The 16,606-nt window shown below is 33.1% G+C and overlaps 1 protein-coding gene across 5 annotated transcripts in view; it reads left to right on the top strand.

Annotated features, from left to right (window-relative positions):
* ASCC3 (activating signal cointegrator 1 complex subunit 3) overlaps nucleotides 1-16,606 on the top strand; it is a 332,868-nt gene that overhangs the window by 33,276 nt on the left and 282,986 nt on the right. For 4 of the 5 annotated variants that reach the window (XM_019929490.3, XM_019929491.3, XM_019929493.3 and 1 more), the window contains exon 4: nucleotides 7,004-7,563. In XM_019929490.3, the coding sequence (XP_019785049.1) occupies nucleotides 7,004-7,563 (560 nt within the window). Of the gene's footprint in view, nucleotides 1-1,348; nucleotides 2,834-7,003; nucleotides 7,564-16,606 lie in introns of those variants that run through there. The other variant, XM_019929494.3, reaches the window with a different exon arrangement.

Raw genomic sequence — 16,606 nt, 5'->3', positions numbered from 1 at the left:
TGAGAATCCAACGAAAAGTCAACCATGGTCTCTACTACCTCTGATGCTGACAATGTCTTACAAGTGGTAGCTTTTTAAAAATTTTTGTAATTTTAAAGTACTTATTTTTCTCTCAGGTTTATATTTGATATATTCTTATACCTTTTTACAATTTCATTCTCCCCACAAAGAGTATTTTAATAATAAAACTTAGCTTGAGGGAGAAAATACTATAAATTATTTAAAAATAGTATTCTTGGCACTTAATCTTAGTTTATTTAATTACTCATTGTAGATATAGCTATCTCCTCCATGGATTTTGAAGGATAAGCATAGTCATATTAACCTATATTCTGCTCGTAATGAAACTTTGTCAATATATTTTATGTGCTCTAAGTAAAAACATTGTTGAAAATAAGAGGTCAAGATTGAGAATGACAGTAAAATGCATTATGTTTTAGGCATGTATTTCTGTTATTTAGAGTTTTAAATGATCATTTCAGGAGACTAAGATTTACACAGAGTACGTAGAAAGTAGGATGGGGGTCAAGAATGGTGGAAAGATCAGTAGAAAGACCCAGCAGTTCCCTAATCAGCTTTGTAAGTGAATCTCTCTCCTAAGGCCAAACAGAATGATGTAATAATTTTACTCTGAATCCTCAGTACAGATCAGGACTCAACCAGAACTGAACTAGTTGTTGTTTTTTTTTTTTCAGTGTTCAAGTTATTTTGCCATACACAGACACATTTGTTTTGCCTTCTTTAATTTATAACCCCTGCTTTATTTGGATTTTGGTGTTTTTATACATTTTACTTTTAATAACTTTATCTTTGAGAAAAGCATGAACCAAAAGGTAGGACAGGAGTAACTTACAAAGTGTGATTTAGAGAATTTGGGAATTCATTATGTTTTTTGAGTTGTCAAGGAAATAAGATTTTACTATAAAAAAGTGAGGAATCAAAACTGAGAGTGGAAAGCAGTTTATAAAGTAATGACTGGAAAAAGGAAGTATAAGAAGGTATTAGAAGAATCTGGCAATTCTGTCTATGGAAGCAAGCGTAGGCATTTAGAATAATAAAGGCCTGTTGTGTATGGGATATGGCAGGAGGTTTTGCAGAAGTATTTGTGAAAATAGCTATCTTGAAAATTGTGGATTCCAAAAAAGTTGACTTCTACTTCTCATAGATTGGCAGACAAGGTAATTTGGAACAACTCTCTGCTGAGAATAACTAGAAAAGCTATAAAACATAAAATTTGTTTGACTGCATCAACATACTACCAAAGCAGTGAAGAATTATGGGGCCAAAATCTAGAAGCAGGAATAAACCCCAAAAGCATGACCCTGGTTTGGGCCACTTTTTCCTAAAGGTGACTGTCCATTCTGGAAGAGGAGGCCAGATGGAGAAGAAGAAGATGAGACAATGAGCAAAGCTTTTGACAGATTCAAAGGACCAAGATGACAAAAATGACTAAAATGGACAAAAGAGGAAATAGAAAATCTGAATATATGACTATTATAGAAATTGAATTTGTAATTAAAAACCTTCAGACAAAGAAATCTATGTGCCTTTTTGGCTTTACTGGGCAAGGTCATTCAACGTCATTTAAAAAGGAGGGTATTGTTGATTAAGGGAGGTTACAGGCATATAATAATCAAATGTAATATACTATCCTTGATTTAATCCTGAACCGGAAAAAAAGTATAAAGATATATTTGGGGCCATTGTAGAAATGTGAATATGTGTTGGGTATCATTAGGTAATATTAGGTAAGATCTTAGGTGAGATAGGTGGTGTGGCTATGTAAGATATCCTAAATCTCAGTGTCATGAAGACTGCAATATACTGTCAAATGGATCAGTTAAAGAAATACATTTGAGAGATAGGGCACAAGTGCATGTGAGTGCACAAAATGTTAATTATTAAATTATTAAATGGGGAAAATAGTGTGATTTCATGTAAAGCAATAAAGGTTTAAAAGCCAATGATTATTTAGTAGATGAAGAAAAAGCATTTTATGAATATCTAAAATCCAATTGTGATTAAAAAAAATACTTAGCTAACTAGGAATGGAAAAGGAACTTCCTTAATTTGCTAAAGGGTATCTATAAAAAACCCTAGATCAAATGTTATATTTAATGTTACAGCGTTGAAAAATATTCTCTTTTGATATGGTGAATTAGAGAAGAATGCTATCATCACTTCTGTTTCTCACTGTACTTGCTAATGTAATAAAGCAAGAAAAAGAAAGAAAGAGTATAAAGATTGGAAAAAACTGCCATTAGTCAAATGACTGTATTGTTAGAAAATGAATTTAGCAAGGTCAGTATAAAAATCAATTTTACTTCTACTTACGAGCACCAATTTTTCAAAAATGCCATTTTCAAAAGTATTAAAAATCATCAGATACCTAGATGTAAATTTAACAAAAGGTGAGCAGGGTTTCCTCTTGGAAAACTAAAATATTATTGAGAGAAATTAAAGATGCCCTAAATAAATGGAGGGATATACAAAGGCTTGAAGCACTCACTACTATAAAGATATCATTTTTACCCAAATTGATCTACAGGTTCAATGTGATCCCAGTCAAATCTCAGCAGGTTTGTGTTTGTGGGTATGTGTTTGAATGTAGAAATTTACAAGATAATCTGAAAGTTATGTGGAAATTCAAAGGTGAAGAACAGCCAAGTCAACCTTGAGAAACAAGGAGGGAGAGCTTACTCTCTGGATATTGACTTACTATAAAGATCAGTAATTTAGACAGTGAAGGATTGATCCAAGGATAGATGAATAAACCAGATGGAAGAGAGTCCAAAAACTGGCCCACAGTTATTAAGGATACTTGATTTATCATGAAGGACTTCAAGTAGTGAGACATGGCTGAATGTCTCACTACTTGAAGTCCTTTTGGGGGAATAAACTTCAGTTATTTAACCTTTCTATGTCTGTGTTTCTCTGTAAAATGAGGAGAATGATTGTAAGGTTCATGTGACAACTTTAGATAATATACTTGTTAGAAAAAAAGTACATTAACAGGCAGTGGACACAAATATGTAAGAGGGAAAAAATGATGAGAGTATGGGATAGTTATGTTTAAGTTGAATCATTTTTGTACTTTTTTATATGTAATGCTGTCTTAGGAAAGTTGCTGGTACAAGTATTTTACATACTTGTAAAATAAATCGTCATAACTATCAGTTAGCTAATCTCTATTCAAATATAAAATGTTTATAGCCACTTGCCTGCCTTGCTTGTATTTTTAACAAATGGAATGAGTTTAAGTTAATGATGTGATGCAGGGTTATAATATATTGGTATTTACAGTTACAGATCAAGTGTCAGGGATAAAATGGACATTTAAAGTTTGGCCATAACATGGAAAAATAAATTTGTAAAATACTTTCTCCTACACATTGAAGAATTAATTGGTCAAGGAACTCATTTGTTGACAACTTCTAAATTGAATATTTAGCAATTAAGGATGTAAACAGTTGATGGATATTTTTATTCATTTTTCAATTAAAATTTCCTACTCATCCTTTTTGAAGAATTCCTCAACTATAAAGGTAGGCAACTAAAAAGTTATAATTTACAACCTTTTAATTCTTAATATTATGTAATCAAAAGAAAAATACATAAGTAAATTGTGTATTGAGGATGATTTGATTGTCACTACTCAACTCTAATTTTACAAATTTGTTTTATGTTACAGTAATCAGTTACTAATTATATATTTACACTTTTACATTTCACATACATCTCATTTATTCTCAATATAACTGTAAAGCAGGCAGGGCAATGATAATTTATTATTAATAAAAAGTATTTTAGGGCTTCCCTGGTGGTGCGGTGGTTGGGAGTCCGCCTGCCAATGCAGGGGACACGGGTTCGTGCCCCGGTCCGGGAAGATCCCACATGCCACGGAGCAGCTGGGCCTGTGAACCATGGCCGCTGAGCCTGCGCGTCCGGAGCCTGTGCTTCGCAACGGGAGAGGCCACAACAGTGAGAGGCCCGCGTACCACAAAAAAAAAAAAGTATTCTAGTGAACTTTTAAGCATATCTCTTTAAATGTATTGCAGTTGAAGTGCTAGGTGCATAGAGCCAGTTTTCTGGGCTAAAGCACCAGTGTTTTATGTATAGAAAATTAGATGTTCAAGTGGTAGGTAACTAGACTAGCTTCCTTAAAGGTTTGGAGATCTTAAGTTTCAAACTTTAGTCAATTGATTATTTAATGAATATTTTATTCTTTACTGAGACTTTATTTTGAGGACAAAACGAATTTCCTAAAATCCCTATTCCTCTCAGAAAGATTAGCACAGTCAGTGGTGTAATTGACCGAAGAGTTTCAGACTAATAATCATTTAATCTTAACAGTGGCAACAAATGCTGTTTGCTAATGCTTCTGAAAAACTGGAACTCCCAGACTCTCAAGTAGCGCGCTACAGAGATTCAGTTTTGAGAAACCCCTATGTGGTGTGGACACGTGTCCGTTCTTAGCAGCCCAACGCAGAGATGGAATGGAGTAGGTTGTGCAGAAAAATTAGTAGTTAGGCAAGGATATTCACCTGAATGAACCACCCTTACCGAACAAGGCTTAAGAGTTTAAAGTATTTTGTTATTTTTGAAATTTTGTAGATTACAGAAGGGCTCAAATTAAAAATTTGAAACCTTGAGAGAATTGGTTTTGATCTTTGTAGATGTTTTATGAATCTGCAGTTATTTTTTTTCTTCAGAAGTGAACTCATAACTTACATTTTTTTTCTCACTTAATGTATTGTGGAGGTTATTTTACGGCAAGATATATGGATCCACAGCATTATGTTTAATGAATGTAATATATGGCTGTAACATAATTTAACCAGTGACCTAATGATAGGTATTTAAGTTAATTCCACTTTTGGTAATAAATTGACTATTCTTAAATTTATTTATTTCCTACAGTGGTGATTATTTATTTGTTTGTTTATTAAATGAGAATTAGAGATAAATCTACTTTCTAGAAGTGTAGTGTAGTAGAAAGAACTTTTTTTAGGAGTTAGAAGATTTCTTTGAATCTTGTTTAATAACTAAATAGCTATTTGATCTCTCCCAAATTTAATTCTGAGTCTCTATTTTAGCATCTAAAAGATGGAGATAATTTTGTTAGGAAGAATTGAGATAATTTAATGTAAAAGTTCTTAGTAAGTTGTTTAAGGAAAATTCCAAGTTGCAAAAATGATACTATCTTTACTAAAGAGTAACATTTACAATGTTAGATAAAGAATGAGTTTGTAATTGTGAATTCCGGTTTTGGTCAGACTTCGGTAGTCCCAAATTGTTGAATTATCTATAGAGTTATTACAATCCCTAAGTTATCCAAAACCTAACTTCTCCAAACCTCATATGTAGACTGAATAAGTAAAATATACACAAATCCTATTCAATTAATTAATTCAAAAGCATTAGTTAATTTCTAGAAGATTTTTGTCATGTATTCTCCTAAATACTAAAAGAATAATTATATGTCAGATGGTGTTTTATAAATTCTTTATAATTGTAAAAGTAGACTTCATACTTAAAGAATTAAATAACGACATACATTGTAAAATTGCTTATCTTCACTTACATAAACTGTTAGTCTTCTACACACATTTGTAAACATCAAATGAAAAAAAACAATAAAAAGTTACTCAGGCAATGTGGTATAATGTAGGAACACTAGTTTGGTGTCATTGAGGCCTGGGTTCACTTCAATTCAACAGTTTAAATCTCTGCTGAGACACCTATTTTTGGCAAGGTAACAGTGAGGGAATACAGGAAGGTACACAGTATTATCCTGACTTTGAAAGAGGCAATTGAGCTGGATTCTGAAACATGGGTAGTATTTGAATAATCAGAGGCCTTGGGGAAGATTAAAATAAAGGCATAGGAAATAGGCATAGAATAGAACAGGACCTGAGTTTTGGATGTTAAGAAATTCTTGTTGGCTGGAGCAGGAAATGTATAATAGCCAGTAAAGCTGGAAAAAAAGAATGGGGTCAGTTCCTGGCATGACTTGAATACAAAGTATAGGAGTTTGGGTTGAATTTCTGAACTATATCGTAAGCTGCTCAAGATTTGTGATTAATGTGATTGGAGCCATGGTTTCAGGAAGATGATGGTGTTAATTATATTATTGCTAACTTTACCAATATTACTTTAGGTTAAGTCCCATTGACTTTTGGGACCTTTTCAAGATTGAATTTCCTTTTTTCTGCTCTTAGAATATTCTTTGAATTCTATGACACATATACAGGTTCTTCTTTTATTTGAGGGAATCAGATATGAGATATTAATGCCTTAAAGAAATTAGGGGCTGCTCCTTTTTACTTCCTCTTACTTTAGTAAGAATTTACTTCTGGCCTCTTCTCAAGAGCAGAATTTAAAAGAAAATGTGTAATATGGCTGACTTTATTTTAAAAGATTCTTTTTATGTTTATCCTTGACCTTTCTACCCTTGTAGAAAAGGTATTAACTGTTTTTAAAACTTTATTTTTTATTGACGTGTAGTTGATTTATGTATTAAATATTTTTGAATGAAAACTATGTAAATTTATTTCTTGCCATCTCAAGTGTATAGTACGTGGAAAGGAGGTTAGGGATTTGTGAGGCTTCCTTCTAGCTCCAAAAGTCTATAATTCAGACTTTTTTTGCACCTTACTTATTTAACTAGCTCATCAAATCAATTTTTAAAATTTGGTTTTAAATAAGATTTAGCTAATGCTTCAAATTGTTTTTAGAAAGAGGTCAGGGGTTGTTGTAGGTAATTACTTTGCTATAACACTGATAATGGGTTATTTACCTAATACAATTCTTTGGGAATTTGAGAATGGACTTAAAGGGATTTACCTGTTCCTGAATTGGCTATCTTTATCCATCTATAGCAAAATGTCAGTGTGTTTTCACTGTTGGATTTACTCAGAGGAAGATTTGTAGTAGTTTCTTTGAAAATGGAAACTTCAGCCATGATCCATTTGAGCTAATGCTGTTTCTTTTGTCTGAATAGTTGGAACGGATAATGGGAAGGAAGCAATTGAAAGTGCGGCTGCATTTCTCTTCAAGACATTTCACTTGAAGGACTCTGTTGGTCACAAGGAGACAAAGGCTATCAAACAGATGTTTGGTCCCTTTCCCTCATCATCTGCCACTGCAGCTTGTAATGCTACTAATCGAATTACTTCTCGTTTTTGTAAAGACAGTCTTACTGCTCTCGTCCAGATGACAACAGATGAATATGGTGATAGAGTTTTATTTGGTAAAAATTTAGCATTTTCCTTTGACATGCATGATTTGGACCACTTTGACGAGCTGCCAATAAATGGTGAATCCCAGAAAACTATAAGTTTGGATTACAAGAAGTTTCTGACTGACCATTTTCAGGAGCATTCCGCCCCGGACCTCAAGCCTGTGGAAAAAGCAAACGACTCCTTTTTGTGGTGTGAAGTTGAGAAGTACTTAAATGCAACTTTAAATGAAATGGCCGAAGCAACAAGAATAGAAGATCTTTGCTGTACTTTATACGATATGCTTGCTTCTGTTAAAAGTGGTGATGAACTTCAGGATGAGGTATAGTTGAAGTAATTGCAGTTTTATCTTAATGTGAATTATCTTAATGAAATAGCCTTTTAAAATATGGGTGGCTGGCAAAGAAAGTATTTCTTTAATATTGTGCTACAGTGGTCAAATATGTAGCCAAATGGTTTTACATAGTAGACATGTGTATCTTTCCACTACGTAGTTGTAGGAGGACTGTGGGTGTAATGAATAGTAGAAGAGTCTAGGGCAGTAGTTTGGGTGTCCACAAGTCCTGGTTGCTGGGACAGTTCTGGTTAAACCTGTTGTTACATTGTAATAATTAGTAGTGTCTCTTCTTCAAAAAGTATATAGGTTTGAATGATAAATTATATGGTTAATCTAGTACATTTGTACAGCATTTACAGTTTACATTACATTAGCAGTTTACATTTGTACAGCATTATATATTTCTATGAGTTCTTTGATGAAAATATAATAAACTTCAAAACATTAGAAATTTTATCTATATACTGAATGACTTACTGATTTAGAAAAATATTTTTGACTAGTTTCTATGATTGAAAGAGTAAGCTTTGAAAAACAGACTGATCTAGAAGTAATTGGACTGGTTTATACTACTTGTTCAATAAAGAATTGTGTCTTTATAAGTTTTTTATATCACACAAAGGAAACATTATTTTAATTCCTTTCTATGCCACCATTTGCTTATGTTATTCAAAATGATGAATTACTCTTACCGTCACATGAAAAGTTCAGTTTTGCTCTCAGTTACTGGCATTATATTCATTATCTGATATAAATTTAAAATAATGTCAGCCCAGTTTTAATACTGGATGAGTAACATATTTGATGAAGTATTAAGAGAGGTGGCATATTGTAGAAAGGGCAGAGACTGAAATCAGAAGTCTTTCCTTTCCCACATTTTGGTAGTGAGAGTTCAGGTAATTGAATCCCCTAGAGGCTTTTTTTGCTGGGTTCTCTCAGGATAAAAAGAATGTGTAGATTATAGAATTGGTATAAGCCTTAAATGAGATACCATGTGTGAGATGATAAGTAGCATTTAATAAATACTCGTTACGTGGTAGCTGTGATTATTTTTGTTATTGTTGTTATTATTGAAATTAAGAATTTGAAAATCACATGGAGTATCAGGAATGTAGAAAAAAATCTAGGTTTCCCCCACCCCCAGAGGAGAATTAATTTAGGGAATTATCTGTTGCCATATATCAGAGTTTTATTAGAGTGTATACCTGATAGATCAGTAAATAAATTTTTATCTATGTCTTGTTATATATAGATGTTTCAAGTAATTAATAAAATGATGCTTGGAGGGTGGGTCTTAATTCAGAGAATTATTATTTTTACCGCTATTTTTTTTTTTCCTGTTTTGCTTTTTTAAGTTTCACTATTCTAAAGAAAATCTTTTGAATTGAGTTTTTGAAGTGAGTTCTGATTTTAAGTCTTTGGTAAAATAGAAAAGGTGTTAATAGGAAAATACTTGGGAATATTGGAGATGGCATATACATATCTCTTGGTATTATTTCAATATTAAATGCTATTTGCAGTTATTAATATTGATGTAAGTATTGATAGAGTTCTGTAACAAGTTCTTTGGAAAAGTGAATTTTGAGTTATTGATATTATCATAGTTCGTGGTTGTACAGCTGGGGTTCATTCTTTATAGCATTTCTTTTTTTTTTTGCGGTACGTGGGCCTCTCACCGCTGTGGCCTCTCCCGTTGCGGAGCACAGGCTCCGGACATGCAGGCTCAGCCACCATGGCTCATGGGCCCAGCCGCTCCGCGGCATGTGGGATCTTCCCAGACTGGGGCACGAACCCCTGTCCCCAGCATTGGCAGGCGGACTCTCAACCACTGCGCCACCAGGGAAGCCCGTCTTTACAGCATTTCTAATTTTACATTTGCTATTAGCATTATTTCTTGACTCTATGCGGATGGTGTTATTGACCCATGTGAGTTCAGTCCTGAACCTAGCCCTGTTCCAGATATGTGCCCGATCCTAAACTTGGTTAGAATGTCTTCTGAGGGAAGACTCTTTTTTTTAGTACTTATTTGCATTATAGGTGATTCCAGCATCCTTTGAAATTTTGATATAGAGTAATTAGCATGGTTTAATACAGTAGTTCCCAAACTTTGTTCTCAAAACTCCTTTACGCTCTTAAAAATTACAGAGGATCTCATAGAGTTTTCCTTATGTTGTTTATCAATATGTTCTATTGATATTTATTGTATTAAAAATTAAAACAAAAATTTTAATATATTATTAAATATTGTATTTATTAAAATAATACTAAATCTATTAATATAAGTAACTAAATCTATTACATTGATACTAATAACACTAAATCTGTTACATTAATATAAGTAGCATTTTTATGAAAAGTAACTTCTCTGAAATAAAAAATAGTATGAAGAATGGCATTGTATGACATTTTTTCAAATCAATTAAATGTCTAGCTTAATATAAGACAGCTAGATTCCCATATGTGCTTCTGCATGCAGTCTGTTCTGATATTACACATTATGTAGCCTCTGGAAACCTCCACTCACTTTATACTCGTGGGAGGATAAGATGAATGAGGCAAAGACTATTTTAGTGTTATTGTGAAAATAGTTTTGGCTTCATGGACCTCCTGAAAGGATCCTGGAGATTCTAGACCAGACTTTGAGGATCACTGATTTAATGTATATACTACAATTTGGTAAGGAGGCTGTCGTGATGTTTTTGGTACCCAGAGTAGGAAATCTAATATTACCATGCTGAATGATTAACATTAATGTTTCATGAAAAGGTTTTATATCTATTAGGTATTGTACATTCTTTTTGGTAGTCTTAGCCCTGCTAGAATATAAGGACACCAACATTAACCAGGTTGACATTAAAATAATGTCTCTTCAACTGTGAGGACAAAATATGTGCTGCTTTTTCTGTCGTCTTTCCACCACATAATCAGAAGAGCCCTTCCCCTGCCCAGAGTCTGAATAGAGAGCTACCATTGGGTAAAATTATACTTAGAGAATATTTAGAATCATTGAGTTCCCCCACGCAATGTATTATTTGTGTGTCTAGCATTCTATCCAAGTGGTGCCCATATAATAAGGGCTACTTACTCTAATGAAGAGTTTCTTTTTTTCAAAAGGCATCTTATCCCTTGCTTGAGTAGTCCTCATGTAACTTACTTGTTTTGCTGACTGATAACTGCTCCTGTTACGTCTGCCATTTAGTCTTGTGTCTGTACAGGGGCAGTGAAGTTGTAGATGTCTACTCTTTTATATGACTGTGTTTTAGACATGTGATGGCAGTTAAATTTTTCCCTTCCTTAGCCTTTTTTTCTAAGTGTAAAACTCCTTCAGTTTTCCTCTACATTAACATTAATCCATTATATCAACACAATCTGTGTACAGTTGTTCAGTTCTCCATAGATCTAACAGTATTGACCTGTAGAATGCTTTCATCATCTCATTTCAAAGATACCAAACTTTCAGTTGCTTATCCAATCTAAGAACAACTAACCTAATAATCTCATAGGAAAAAGAATTAAGACTATTTTGCCATGATTTTACTTGTGAATTCTGTTCTTCTGTTACATTTCCATGTGTTGATATTTAAGTTATAATAATTTTCACAACCCATCATTTTTATCATTTCTTTTTTAAATTGGGGAATTTTGCCTTCATCTGGAACTTCTGTTTTCCTTTGTTATTTCTCAGAGATATTAATGACTCTGTAAGCAGTTCTTGAACCTTGGGGTATGATTCATCAAGGTCTGAACACCTGAACTTATTTATTTGAAGAAGTTAGGTAATTCCTTACTACTTTCTCCATAAGGTAGAACTCAATATTTCTCCATGGGTAGCATTCAATATTTTTGGTATTTGTTCTGCTCTTTCCTGTCTTAAGCTAATATTCTCTGTAGAAGATGCATACCAAGTGAGAATGGACTTGCTTCTCCCATCTTCCTCAGGGAAGAACATATGTCCTGGTTTTATTTCCTTGCTTCAAGCTTGGTAAAAGAACTCTGTCATTTCTCTCGTTTTTACGTGCCTAGATATTTTATACATTTATCATCATATCCTAGTTTATTAAATTAATACTCTGCTATTGAAGATTTAAGTTAAATCTAGCCTTTCCCTATTATAAATAACATTGCAATAAAAACTTTTATGCTAAATATTTGCTAATACATATTTTTCCCTTGAATATATTACTAGTACTGAAAATTTTGCATGCAAAAGTACTGACGAAATTCTTTCCAGAAAGAATCTACCAGTGTACATTTCTGCCTATAGTGTATAAGAGTATCCTTGTACTTACGTTCTTGCCAACCCTGTTTATTAGGGAGATAATTATATCTCACTGTTTTAATTACACTTCTTATTACTACTGAGGTTAAAGATTTTTTCCCCATATATTTATAGGCCACTTACTGCTTTCTAGTGAGAATTGCCAATTTTTCATTTGATGAAGTTCAATTACTCTTTATATGAGAATTTATAATGAGATTTAAAAAAATTTTGTGATGTTTTGAGTGTACAAATAGGCAAGTCTATTCATCTTTTCATTTAGGAATCTTTTTTTGGTATTATGCTTAGAAAGGCAATTCCAAAGACATGATTGAACCTCCCATCTCTTTTGAACTTTTTTCTTTTTAGTCTCACTGGTTTTAGTCAGAATGTTACTTGGATCAGATGTATCTTTGTATTTAATTTGTAGGTGCGTATCTGAATATGTCCATATTGCATACTCTAAAGTGATCTAGCCATTTTCTCCCAAGGTTCTTATTACTTCCACATTGTCTGCCATTTTAGGTTATTCATTCCTACTTTTACTTTTTAAGGGATGAAATTTTCATGAGGAAAGTTCATGTTCTACTTTTAGCTGAATGTAAAATTTAGGAAAGGTCAAGATGGTTGAAGTGTTACCTGCTATAACAGGTCTCTTAAGTTTTATGGTCTATATTGGGAAAGCACTGGCTGTATTTTTTTATTTATCTTGGTTGAATGTTGCTTTTACCTCCTTCTTTGTGGCTCAAATTGTTAGAATAACGGGCTGAATATGACGATAAAATAGATAAATATAAGTTCATATACTTGTAACCAGGAACACTGTTAATTATAGGTAGATCTAGTTCAGCAGCTTTCTCTAGTTGCGGCGAGTGGGGACTACTCTTCGTTGCAGTGTGCAGGCTTCTCATTGCGGTGGCTTCTCTTGTTGCAGAGCAGGGCTCTAGGTGCATGGGCTTCAGTAGTTGTGGCATGTGGGCTCAGTAGTTGCAGCTTGTGGCCTCTAGAGAGCAGGCTCAACAGTTGTGGCACACGGGCTTAGTTGCTCTGTGGCATGTGGGACCTTCACGGACCAGGGCTCGAACCCATGTCCCCTCCATTGGCAGGCGGTTTCTTAACCTGCGCCACCTGGGAAGTCCCAAAAAGGTATTATTAATATGTTAACTTAAACTCACAATGCGGACTTAAAAATACTTGCTTGTTTCCAATTTGTAGTAATAACAGATTCCAAACTATTTTGCTCATAGTTGGAATGGTTGTTCGAGGAGTAAGACCTTTTACCAAATTTCGTACATTTAGTCTTATTCTTCTCTGTTTGGCACTGTTCATTCACTTGTTTATTCATTCATTCTCAGTTGTGTGTCAAGTACTCTTAGGTTTGGGGAGACAAAAAGGAAAGGTAACAAAGTTCAATCAACTCACTCCCATTATCTTGCTTTCTTAAGTCTCCTCCTCTTGGAATTTTCATACATATATTTAAAAGGAGAATGGGCATAAAAATTATGTTTGATATAATGAATGTTATGACTAATTTGGAAGAGCATATGGATTTTATAACTTGAGCAATATCTGTAATGTTTCGATATGGGAAAGAAATAAATACATTTTATTAGCAGAATAAAGAATAAATTTCTGTGTTTGAGATGAGTAAAAAACGTTCTGGATAATGTTTATTCAGTTGAAAAACATAGATAAGTATGACTTAGATTTAGAAATTGCTGTAAGCATTTTAAAAATATTTAAAATTTAATACATTATTTGTCCAGCTTTATATGTACATGTGCACATATGCACATACATACATATGATGGCTCTAAATTTCTATTCAGTAAGGCAACTAAAAATCAGCATATTTTGTTTTTAAGAATCAAGGAAGCTATCAATTTGCCACGTGCATGAAAATGTAAAGTAAGCTTTTAAATATACAATGGTACCTAGCTTTAACCTTACTTACTATACATCTAATTAATTATAGTATGTGAGGAATAAATAGTATTTACATTCCAAGTAGTTTTAACTAAGTCGTGACCTTGGTTTTAGCTTTGTTAAGTTGTTGTGTTAGATTAAGTACCTGTAAATAATGAACATTAGTTATTCTGAAAATATAATTTATCTCATTCTCTGCAGTGCAACAACAATTTGCATAGCACATTTTTCTTGAGAGATAAATAAATGCTAAATAAATGCTGTCCTAATTTTCACAGTCATTTTCCTTTGTTGTTTAAGACTTTATTTTGGAATGTATGAATACTTAATAATTTTTTATGCCACAAACCAAACTAAGAATAATTTACAATGTTATAAATAACATACTCTGCTTTATGTAATTATTCTGATACTGAGTTCCATATGGACTGTTAATTCAAAACTTTTTTCAGAATTACTCAGTTAACATTTTCTTTTAACATACTTCATTATTCTTTGTTTTCAATACGCACATCATTTCATGTGCTAATCTAAAATTGCTTGTTATCTCAAAGGAAGACATTCCCTAAATTGAGTATAGTTTTTCTTTGAATACCATGTTTACTACAGTGTATAATGTATGCTGTTTATACAGTAGAGGTGTAGATACAACTCTAAGTTTTAAAATGCCTCCCTTTATAATTAAGAAAGGAAATACATGGATTTGCCTTAGTTTAATTTATGAGAATCAGAATGCCTCCTCTTTTTCTTGGGGCTTATTGGATAGTCACTGGTGCATCACATGGTTTTCCAATCCTTCTACTATTCTTAGAATCCCAGCCTGAGTAGAGAATTTGTAAATTACCCTGTTTTAATACTAATACCTAAGGTTATTCTGACTTCATAAAATAAACTTCTGGAGCTTTATTTATCTGTTTTTTAAAAGGTTTCTATAAGAAAGCAATTATTTCTTTCATGAAAGTTTGAAGCAAGTATGCTTCTAAAACTATGTTGCCTGGTGTCTTTTTGTAGGGCAGACATTAATTAGCAATTCAGATTTTCCGGTCGTTGGTTTATTCAAATTTTCTATTTATTCTTAAATCAAATTTGATAATTTTATATATTTTCTGTGAAATTAGCCATTTCACTAGCCAAGTATTCAAGCTTTTTGCTCTACAGTTATTCATAATGTCTTCTTATTTAAAAAGAAAATTTTTTTTACACTAGCTTTTGGTTATGTTGCCCCTGTATTTCTGTCTGTTTTCTACTTTCTAATTTTTGATAGAGGAGTGTTTGTTTTCAGAGAACCAGCTTTTAATTTTGTTGCTCTTCTCTTTATTTTTTTTCCCCACATATGTTTTAGATTTTATTCATATTGCAGGTATTAGTTTTAAATAATAAGACATCTGGCAGTTTCCCAATCTTTAGATATGAAGTAGTTGGGACAAGCCTGATGTCCTTGTAGTCACATCCAGTTATAGCAGGTGTATTTGTTTCACAGTGGAAATGGGTTTCTTCTTTAAAAATTTTAATCTGTTTATAACTACTTGTTTTCTTATGCAATCAATAATAATGATGATAACATTTGAAATACTCTAAAAATATAAAGTGACATCAAAGACATTTATTGTATCTGAAAAATAAAGTAGATTCCAATGAGAATGTTAAAAGAGATGTATATTTTATGACCCGATAACTAATGCTGATAGAAAATGACCTCATATTGATCATTAATTACCTCTTTTCATTACTTACTCATTTTCTCCACAAAGATTTGTTAGGCATCTTTTTTATATTTTACTAGGTAGTTTTTGTTTAAACCACAAGTGTACAATCATTTAAACTTTACAAATATTTATCAGCAGTAGGAGAATAATCACCTTGGTTGATATAGATTTAAAATTCTTTTTTCCTTGAATCATTTATCATCTTTTTTTAATTAATAAACTTTTTAAATAGCAGCCTTAAGTTTACAGAAAAATTGAGCAAAAAGGATAGAATGTTCCAATATACCCTCTTTTATTTTGTTTCATAAATTCTTTTAATGGAAGCAACTGCTTTGTTACCTCTTGGAGCTTTGTAATAGTACTTACTTGAAAGTCTTTATCACATTGTTCCATATTACCTTCTTCTGGAGTGAACTTAAGTTCCATTGTTGATTTTGTTGACTGTCATTTTTAGTTTAAGATTTCTTCATATGTTTTAGAATTTTAATTATGCTGATGGTGATGTTGATTTGTAGCTTCTTCCTTCCACATTCCCCCTCCTCCCCATCTTAGATTGCTATAGATTGTGGCCGCAAGTCTTATTTTGGTAGTAGTTCTTTTCAGCCCCTTCTTATAAACAGGGGAGCCCCATGCCCATGCTCTGGCCTCAGCTAAGCCTTGTTCTGCTTTGCACATTGTTTACAAGGAGCACTTTTTTTTTTTTTACATTTTGACCATGCCACAGCATGTGGGATCTTAGTTCCCCTACCAAGGATTGAAGCCATGCCCCCTGTGGTGGAATCGTGAAGTCTTAACCATTGGACTGCCCGGGAAGTCCCCACAGAGCACTTTTCATCTAGGTTATCTCACAGGAGCCAGACTCCTGGCCTTGCTGTCTAGAACTGGAGCTCAGCTTGTTACTTTAGCCCTACTCGGTGTTTTACTTTTTTTGGCTCAATTTCTGGTCCAGGGAGATATTTTTCTTCTTTTTAAGTTTGAAGTGTCTTTTAGGTTTTTCTCTTTTTCAGTCTTACCAGAAGAGGTGCATTCACCTTCTGCAATCTTACCAGAAGTGCATTCACCTTCTGCAATCTTACCAGAAGAGGTGAATTTTGTGCCATACCTTCTTTTTCATCTTAATCGCTAATACTTGTTTTCA

The sequence above is a fragment of the Tursiops truncatus genome, chromosome 12 (assembly GCF_011762595.2).
Source record: "Tursiops truncatus isolate mTurTru1 chromosome 12, mTurTru1.mat.Y, whole genome shotgun sequence".
NCBI lineage: Eukaryota > Metazoa > Chordata > Mammalia > Artiodactyla > Delphinidae > Tursiops > Tursiops truncatus.
The sequence above is the reverse complement of the archived record's forward strand: the minus strand, read 5'-3'. Positions and strand labels throughout refer to the sequence as shown.